Below are 10000 nucleotides of genomic sequence, written 5' to 3'. Positions count from 1 at the left end.
TAAACCGGGTCAAAGTTATGGGCCTTGGAAAATATTTCCCCAACAATAATCATGTTATTGCAATTTGGACATTTCCAATATATTTGTAGGCCCCCAAAACTCAGGTTTAGACAAAAAAATTACTTGTCTAGAATAAATTATGAAGGAGTTAGGGTATTTTAAGGAATTTTGGGCCATCTTTGACGCCATCTGGAAAAGTACTTTTAGGGACACATAATACTACACAAAACTGTAAAGAAACCTCTTGTTGCAGTTTTTTAGGGGTCAAACCATATTTGCAGCTGAGTATTAACAAATGATCACAGTAGATCCCCTGATAGTGAAGTGTGTGTTGTAATATAACTCTGTGTGTGTGTGTGTGTGTGTGTGTGTGTGTGTGTGTGTGTGTGTGTGTGTGTGTGTGTGTGTGTGTGTGTGTGTGTGTGTGTGTGTGTGTGTGTGTGTGTGTGTGTGTGTGTGTGTGTGTGTGTGTGTGTGTGTGTGTGTGTGTGTGTGTGTGTGTGTGTGTGTGTGTGTGTGTGTGTGTGTGTGTGTGTGTGTGTGTGTGTGTGTGTGTGTGTGTGTGCCTCAGGTCCGGAGGCTGGTTCTGGACCCGTCCCGTCACAAGCTGCTGGTTCTGGCGGGTCAGTGTGAGGAGGCGTCCGGAGACATCGTGCTGCAGAAAGGACGCTTCTCCTTCAGAGACTTCCTGCACATCTTCACAGAGGAAGAGGTGAGATCATCGATATGACCAGGATTCTTAATTGAATGGTTCTGAACACTTTTAAAAATTGAGTAGAAGTACTCAGAGCTTGTTCTTGAGTAAAAATAGAAGTACTCAGATCTTGTTCTTGAGTAAAAGTAGAAGTACTCAGATCTTGTTCTTGAGTAAAAGTAGAAGTACTCAGATCTTGTACTTGAGTAAAAGTAGAAGTACTCAGGTCTTGTATTTGAGTAAAAGTAGAAGGACTCAGATCTTGTACTTGAGTAAAAGTAGAAGTACTCAGGTCTTGTACTTGAGTAAAAGTAGAAGTACTCAGGTCTTGTATTTGAGTAAAAGTAGAAGGACTCAGATCTTGTACTTGAGTAAAAGTAGAAGTACTCAGGTCTTGTATTTGAGTAAAAGTAGAAGGACTCAGATCTTGTTCTTGAGTAAAAGTAGAAGTACTCAGGTCTTGTACTTGAGTAAAAGTAGAAGTACTCAGGTCTTGTATTTGAGTAAAAGTAGAAGGACTCAGATCTTGTACTTGAGTAAAAGTAGAAGTACTCAGGTCTTGTATTTGAGTAAAAGTAGAAGGACTCAGATCTTGTTCTTGAGTAAAAGTAGAAGTACTCAGGTCTTGTACTTGAGTAAAAGTAGAAGTACTCAGGTCTTGTATTTGAGTAAAAGTAGAAGGACTCAGATCTTGTATTTGAGTAAAAGTAGAAGGACTCAGATCTTGTACTTGAGTAAAAGTAGAAGTACTCAGGTCTTGTTCTTGAGTAAAAGTAGAAGAACTCAGATCTTGTATTTGAGTAAAAGTAGAAGTACTCAGATCTTGTACTTGAGTAAAAGTAGAAGTACTCAGGTCTTGTATTTGAGTAAAAGTAGAAGGACTCAGATCTTGTTCTTGAGTAAAAGTAGAAGAACTCAGATCTTGTATTTGAGTAAAAGTAGAAGTACTCAGATCTTGTACTTGGAGTAGAAGTACAAAGTAAATGTAAATACTAAAGTTAAGTACAAGTATCTCACAGTTGTCCTGAAGTTCAGTACTTGAGTAAATATCCCGTGTCCCTCCTCTTTGTTTCTAGTCCCCTGTGCCGTGACTCTCTATCTGCTCTCTGTTCCTCAGGTGGTGAAGGTGTTGGGTTCTGCAGACCCCGCTCTGAAGGCCCATCTGACCCTCAGCTGCCCGGACCTGGGTCTCTGGTCCCGCCCGGCTCTGGACCCCCTGCAGGACCTCCTGACGGTGCAGGTGAACCCCCCGCCGGTGCTCCCACAGATGGAGGGTCTGCAGGAGTTTCTGGAGTACTTGTCCGAATCTCTGGAGCCCGAATCGCCCTTTGAGCTCCTGGAGCCTCCGAGCACCGTTGGTTTCCTGAAGCTTTCGAGGCCCTGCTGCTACGTTTTCCCCGGCGGACGAGGAGGATCCGCGTTCTTCGCCGTGAACGGGTTTAACGTGCTGGTGAACGGCGGCTCTGACACCCGGTCCTGCTTCTGGAAACTCGTTCGGCACCTGGATCGGATCGACTCGGTGCTGCTGACCCACGTCGGAGTGGACAACCTGCCCGGCGTGATCAGTTTGTTGCAGAGGAAGGTGGCCGAGCAGGAGGAGGAAGGAGCTGGATCCCAGACTGAAGAGGACTGGATGAAGAACCTCATCTCCCCAGAGATAGGGGTCGTCTTCCTGAACGCCCCCGACAGACTGAAGGCTTTACAGGTGGGAAGTAGCGGAGTACAAATACTTCATTTCTGTACTTAAGTACATGTTTCTGGTATGAGTACTTTACTCCATGACTTATTTTTCTGACGACTTTTTACTTTGACTTCTTACATGTTGAACTCAAATACCTGTACTTTCTACTTCTCACATGTTGAACTCAAATACCTGTACTTTCTACTTCTTACATGTTGAACTCAAATACCTGTACTTTCTACTTCTCACATGTTGAACTCAAATACCTGTACTTTCTACTTCTCACATGTTGAACTCAAATACCTGTACTTTCTACTTCTTACATGTTGAACTCAAATACCTGTACTTTCTACTTCTTACATGTTGAACACAAATACCTGTACTTTCTACTTCTTACATGTTGAACTCAAATACCTGTACTTTCTACTTCTCTCATTTTCCAAACAGGCTGGTTCCTTTAGTCTGAATGTGTGTTTGGTGGCGTGATCATTATTATTTAGAGTCATTGCGTGCCTATTGATTTGAACACGATCCGTGTATCCATCATTTCCTGGTCTTCTCTAAAGAAGAGGGACCAATGGAAACGTTGTCATGTTGCCGTTGTTCAGCATGGAAACATTCATTAGCTAACAATGACATTATTGTTCTATTGATATAAAGGGAGGTCAGGTACTCTTTAAAACAGCTGCTAGTTATGGGTACTTTTTACTGAAGTACATTTCAAAGCCTCTTTACTTTGACTTGAGGAAAGAAGTTTAGTCAGTACTTCTACTTTCACCAGAGTATTTTTAAACACGAGTATGTGTACTTCTACTTGAGTAAAGGATGTATGTACTTCTACTTGAGTAAAGGATGTATGTACTTCTACTTGAGTAAAGGATGTGTGTACTTCTACTTGAGTAAAGGATGTGTGTACTTTTGCCATCTTTGACAGGTGGACCCGGCGGAGATGAAGAGCTGCGATCAGGCGACGCTCGCTCTGCAGCTTTTAGAAAGACTCTCAATCAAACCGGAGCCTCTGAGCCGGTCTAACGGACCCAGCATTGTGCCGCTGATCCTGTTCCAGAAGATGGGGGTGGGCCGTCTGGAGCTGTACCCTCTGAACCCCATGAGTAAAACCCTGGAAGTCCTGATGCAGAACTGGCCGAACGGCGGGTCGAATGCACCGTCTGAAGAACTTCCGATAAGTTGCCTCGCCTCAATCTGCGCTCTGTTGGTCTGGCACCCATCGAGTCCTCAGGAGAAGATCATCAGGGTCCTTTTCCCGGGCTGCACCCCGCAGAACAGGATCCTGGAGGGACTCGATAAACTCAAACATCTGGAATTCCTCAAACATCCCGTTGTGTGTTTGAAGGACCTAGAAAGTCTGAAAAGGGAGAAACCACCAAAGCGAGCGGAGAGTCAGGAGAGTCTGAAGTCCCAGACCAGGGAGGTCCGACCCAGCAGTGCCTTACAGAAAGACAAGAGAGTGGATCTCAAGAAACAGGACGTGAAGACGAAGCCGAAGACAGCAGGTGAAACCGGACCGAAAGACAAGAAGGATGGAGAGGAGAAGCCAAAAGTAAAGGAGGTAGACGCTAAAGCAAAACCTCAGAAACCTGCAGAAAAGCTGGTTCCAAAGAAAGAGGGGTCAAAGGAAGACAAGAAGGACGTGAAGAAGAAGGACGAGAAGGTCTCTGTGAAGAAAGAAGAGAACGCAGAGAAGAAGAAAGAAGCCGTGAAGAAGGAAACGATAAGTATTAAACCAAAGAAAGATCTCAAGCCGGAACCAAAAAAAGACGGTAAGAAGGATGTGAAGACGGAGGAGAGGAAACCAGCAAAACCAGCTTCTAAAGACGTGAAGAAAGCACCATCGTCCACAGGAAGTCTCGACCTGAAGAAAGCACCATCGTCCACAGGAAGTATCGACCTGAAGAAAGCACCATCGTCCACAGGAAGTCTCAACGTGAAGAAAGCACCATCGTCCACAGGAAGTCTCAACGTGAAGAAAGCACCGGACAAGTTTGGGTCTCTCAAGAAAGACGGGACCCTCCCAAAGAAAGACTCGACGAATAAAGGGACGAAAGGTAAATCAGGCTCAAAGGAACCAGAAGTCCAGAAGGAGGCGGATCGCTCGAAGGTCTCAACGCCCGAGGACATGACGGCCGAGTTCGAGAATCTTCGGCTGGAAAACGACAACGGGAACAACTCGCAGGTCAACGGGAACTCTGTGGAGAGTCCGGAGAAGTTTCGCTGCTCAGAACCTGCAGGACCTGTAGGATCCGATCTGACCCTCGAGGAGTTGAACCAGGACCCTCGAGGATGTGTTCTGGAGAACTCTGCGTCCTCTCAGGATAAACAGTCCAGCCTCCTGACGCTCAGTCCTTTCAGAGACTCGTCCACCACCATCACCTCCATGCCGGCAGAACTGGGATCCCCTCAATCCACAGAGGTGAGGCGGGTTTATTTCTGTTCGAAAAATATCACTCGACACCGATTTGAGAATCAATAATCAGGTGCTCATTTATTCTTACAAGAAGGAGCAGAGTTAAAGGTCCCCTGTTACACTGTTTCTCATCAGTACATTATAGGTCTCAGATATATCCAGAGCCTGTCTCTGATTGGCTGAAATACCAAACAGGTCATTGCAGCATTACCCATAATCCCCTCTGTTTCCAAAGTGCTGATTCTCTGTCTGTTACTTTAGATGAAAATAAGGAGCCCCTCCCCACGCCCCTCAGAGAGAGATTTGGTTACAAAGAACTCAATGGTGCTCTAGAGGAGATTCAGGTGATAAGGGGGGGGGGTGTTATCTTGGTTGCTGATTGGCTAATGGTTACACAAGACAAAACATCGTTATGACATCATCAAGTGGCCAAAATCTGATCAGCTCGTTTTCAGACAGGTTTTTATAGAAATGGATCAAAAAGAGAGAGAATCTTTGTTCCTGAAACTTTCAGAGTCTCTTCACACAGAGGGGACACATGTTGATGTAGAAGAGACATGGAGAAGAGGGGACACATGTTGATGTAGAAGAGACATGGAGAAGAGGGGACACATGTTGATGTAGAAGAGACATGAAGAAGAGGGGACACATGTTGATGTAGAAGAGACATGGAGAAGAGGGGACACATGTTGATGTAGAAGAGACATGAAGAAGAGGGGACACATGTTGATGTAGAAGAGACATGAAGAAGAGGGGACACATGTTGATGTAGAAGAGACATGAAGAAGAGGGGACACATGTTGATGTAGAAGAGACATGAAGAAGAGGGGACACATGTTGATGTAGAAGAGACATGAAGAAGAGGGGACACATGTTGATTTAGAAGAGACATGGAGAAGAGGGGACACATGTTGATGTAGAAGAGACATGAGGAAGAGGGGACACATGTGGATGTAGAAGAGACATGGAGAAGAGGGGACACATGTTGATGTAGAAGAGACATGAGAAAGAGGGGACACATGTTGATGTAGAAGAGACATGAAGAAGAGGGGACACATGTTGATGTAGAAGAGACGTGAAGAAGAGGGGACACATGTTGATGTGGAAGAGACATGAAGAAGAGGGGACACATGTTGATGTAGAAGAGACATGAAGAAGAGGGGACACATGTTGATGTAGAAGAGACATGGAGAAGAGGGGACACATGTTGATGTAGAAGAGACATGGAAAAGAGGGGACACATGTTGATGTGGAAGAGACATGGAGAAGAGGGGACACATGTTGATGTAGAAGAGACATGGAAAAGAGGGGACACATGTTGATGTGGAAGAGACATGGAGAAGAGGGGACACATGTTGATGTAGAAGAGACATGGAGAAGAGAGGACACATGTTGATGTAGAAGAGACATGAAGAAGAGGGGACACATGTTGATGTAGAAGAGACATGGAGAAGAGGGGACACATGTTGATGTAGAAGAGACATGGAAAAGAGGGGACACGTGTTGATGTAGAAGAGACATGAAGAAGAGGGGACACATGTTGATGTAGAAGAGACATGAAGAAGAGGGGACACATGTTGATGTAGAAGAGACATGAAGAAGAAGGGACACATGTTGATGTAGAAGAGACATGGAGAAGAGGGGACACATGTTGATGTAGAAGAGACATGAAGAAGAAGGGACACATGTTGATGTAGAAGAGACATGGAGAAGAGGGGACACATGTTGATGTAGGAGAGACATGAAGAAGAGGGGACACATGTTGATGTAGGAGAGACATGAAGAAGAGGGGACACATGTTGATGTAGAAGAGACATGAAGAAGAGGGGACACATGTTGATGTAGAAGAGACATGAAGAAGAGGGGACACATGTTGATGTAGAAGAGACATCAAGAAGAGGGGACACATGTTGATGTAGAAGAGACATGGAGAAGAGGGGACACATGTTGATGTAGAAGAGACATGAAGAAGAAGGGACACATGTTGATGTAGAAGAGACATGAAGAAGAGGGGACACATGTTGATGTAGAAGAGACATGAAGAAGAGGGGACACATGCTGATGTAGAAGAGACATGAAGAAGAGGGGACACATGTTGATGAAGAGGAGACACATGTTGATGTAGAAGAGACATGGAGAAGAGGGGACACATGTTGATGTAGGAGAGACATGAAGAAGAGGGGACACATGTTGATGTAGAAGAGACATGAAGAAGAGGGGACACATGTTGATGTAGAAGAGACATGGAGAAGAGGGGACACATGTTGATGTAGAAGAGACATGGAGAAGAGGGGACACATGTTGATGTAGAAGAGACATGGAGAAGTGGGGACACATGTTGATGTAGAAGAGACATGGAGAAGAGGGGACACATGTTGATGTAGAAGAGACATGGAGAAGTGGGGACACATGTTGATGTAGAAGAGACATGGAGAAGAGGGGACACATGTTGATGTAGAAGAGACATGGAGAAGTGGGGACACATGTTGATGTAGAAGAGACATGGAGAAGAGGGGACACATGTTGATGTAGAAGAGACATGAAGAAGAGGGGACACATGTTGATGTAGAAGAGACATGAAGAAGAGGGGACACATGTTGATGTAGAAGAGACATGGAGAAGAGGGGACACATGTTGATGTAGAAGAGACATGAAGAAGAGGGGACACATGTTGATGTAGAAGAGACATGAAGAAGAGGGGACACATGTTGATGTAGAAGAGACATGAAGAAGAGGGGACACATGTTGATGTAGAAGAGACATGAAGAAGAGGGGACACATGTTGATGTAGAAGAGACATGAAGAAGAGGGGACACATGTTGATGTAGAAGAGACATGAAGAAGAGGGGACACATGTTGATGTAGAAGAGACATGAAGAAGAGGGGACACATGTTGATGTAGAAGAGACATGGAGAAGAGGGGACACATGTTGATGTAGAAGAGACATGAAGAAGAGGGGACACATGTTGATGTAGAAGAGACATGAAGAAGAGGGGACACATGTTGATGTAGAAGAGACATGAAGAAGAGGGGACACATGTTGATGTAGAAGAGACATGAAGAAGAGGGGACACATGTTGATGTAGAAGAGACATGAAGAAGAGGGGACACATGTTGATGTAGAAGAGACATGAAGAAGAGGGGACACATGTTGATGTAGAAGAGACACGAAGAAGAGGGGACACATGTTGATGTAGAAGAGACATGAAGAGGAGGGGACACATGTTGATGTAGAAGAGACATGGAGAAGAGGATTTTAATTAATAGCTGACCTTTAAGTCACATACAGGAATATGGTTAAACTCAGACACATGAGGTTTGCTGCTCAAAGGAACAGGAAATCACATCCAGCTTATATAGTCTGAGGGCAGTCCCACTCTTGGTCGTAAATCAGTTTGGTGTCAGCAGGTATTCCCATTTACGATGATGTTGCTCTTTGCCCCCTCAAAGGGTGGAAGACAAGAGTAGGTGTATTCCCGTCTGTCGATAAACAAAGTGAATCCTGCCCTGCCTCCTTCTATCTGAAGAGGAAGCAGCTGCAAGGTCACACACAGTACCAGCAGTTGTCGTATGACAGGAATAGGAAAGTAAGTTATACTTTCCCCGACAATTGATACAGCACTTTGGAACACCAGGCAATTCAAAGACATTAAGAGCAGAAAACACATTAGAAACATTAAAAAGCAAAGATTATCAAACATGAATAATATAATTACAGTGCAGTGTGAGATGTGAATAGTTCAATTAAAAGTAGCAGCAAAAATAAAAGTCTTCAGTCTGGATTTAAAAGTAGTCAGAGTCACAGCCTGCAGGTTTGTTCCAGATATTCACCAGATTCTCTCATTCCTCGACCCCGAGTCTTCCTGGGAAGTTCTAGTTCTTTTGACACTTTTCTAACCTTTTTATTCGTAGGTAGATGAATCCCTGTCGGTGTCTCTGGAGCAAGCCCCCGCTGAGATCCAGGGAAATGTCTACTCTAACGGACACGACTCCAACACCGCGGATCACGTCCACGGCATGTCGGAGCTGATTTTAGACGTTCCTCACGACGTTGACTTGTGCCTGGTGTCACCCTGTGAGTTCCAGCACCAACATGTGGGCCCCTCCACGTCTCCAGACCTCTCCAACAACAACACCAACAACAACAACGTCTCTCGGGATCACAGCAGCAGCAGCACGTCAGCGTTCAGCCAAGAAACCCCGCCCACTTCTGTGAGCGAATCCCTCCCAAACGCCTCGGAGTCAGACGTCCCTCCGTGTACCGACGACTGCCCGTCCATCACAGCTGATTCTGAGGATGAGTTTCCTCCAAGTCCTCTTCCCTCCCATCGCCACGACCCTCCTCCAGCCCCCGTGAAAGATCTACCCCCGTTGCCCCCGCAGCCTGGCGCATGCATGGCCGATTCGGAGGCGAACAAGAAGAGCTCAGCGGGTAAAACCAGGAAGACAGCAGGATCTGTGCAGAGGCCGGGATCTGGAGGAAGCGTGACTCAGAGCGGGAGGGCGAAGGCGGTCGGATCGTCAACGCTGAAGACGACAAGCAGCCTCGACACTAAGCCGTCAGCAAGGAACTCTCTGGGTGGATCCAGGATAGGAGCGGCGAAACCCCCGTCCTCAGGTAGGGAGACACGGACAGGAAGCTCAGGATCAGACACACTCTTTAGTTTCAGCGTTTGTTGCTGACTGCTAGGCCTTTAACACAACTTAAAACACGCACGACGAATTCACAAAAGTTTAAGAAGGTCTCCAGGCTTTTTCTGGGACGTCTGGGTCCAGAGACGTTAACACAAATAAAGAATCATTCTCCAAAACTGCGATATAAATTCCAAAAAATGCATTAAACTCTGCTTTCTCAGAAGCTGTTTTGTCCACAAAGAAAACCCCGTCCTCAGGTAGGGAGACACGGACAGGAAGCTCAGGATCAGACGTACTGATGCTTTAGCTTGTTGCTGACTTCTAGGCCTTTAAACGGCAACTGAAAAAACCCAACACGTACAACACATTTACAAACATTTATTACAGTTTTAGTCTTTTTTTTAAATTAAATTCATGCTTTTTCTGTGACGTCTGGGTCCAGAGACGTTGATACTGAACCTTCCAGCCGATCTGTGTCTTGTTTTACTCCAAATAATTGCAGATACAAATGTTACACCATGAAATGAAGCCTTTAGCATTCATATCATTATACATTTACTGCGT

The 10000-nt window shown here is 45.3% G+C and overlaps 1 protein-coding gene across 1 annotated transcript in view; it reads left to right on the top strand.

Moving 5' to 3' along the window:
* LOC307019154 (microtubule-associated protein 1S-like) overlaps positions 1 to 10000 on the top strand; it is a 26717-nt gene that overhangs the window by 6324 nt on the left and 10393 nt on the right. Inside the window, exons 4-7 of the mRNA XM_079649803.1 lie at positions 572 to 712; positions 1812 to 2399; positions 3310 to 4806; positions 8714 to 9419. Coding sequence (XP_079505929.1) covers positions 572 to 712; positions 1812 to 2399; positions 3310 to 4806; positions 8714 to 9419 — 2932 coding nt within the window. The remainder of the gene's footprint in view (positions 1 to 571; positions 713 to 1811; positions 2400 to 3309; positions 4807 to 8713; positions 9420 to 10000) is intronic.

Source organism: Notothenia rossii (genome assembly GCF_949606895.1).
Source record: "Notothenia rossii genome assembly, chromosome: 1".
NCBI lineage: Eukaryota > Metazoa > Chordata > Actinopteri > Perciformes > Nototheniidae > Notothenia > Notothenia rossii.
The sequence above is the reverse complement of the archived record's forward strand: the minus strand, read 5'-3'. Positions and strand labels throughout refer to the sequence as shown.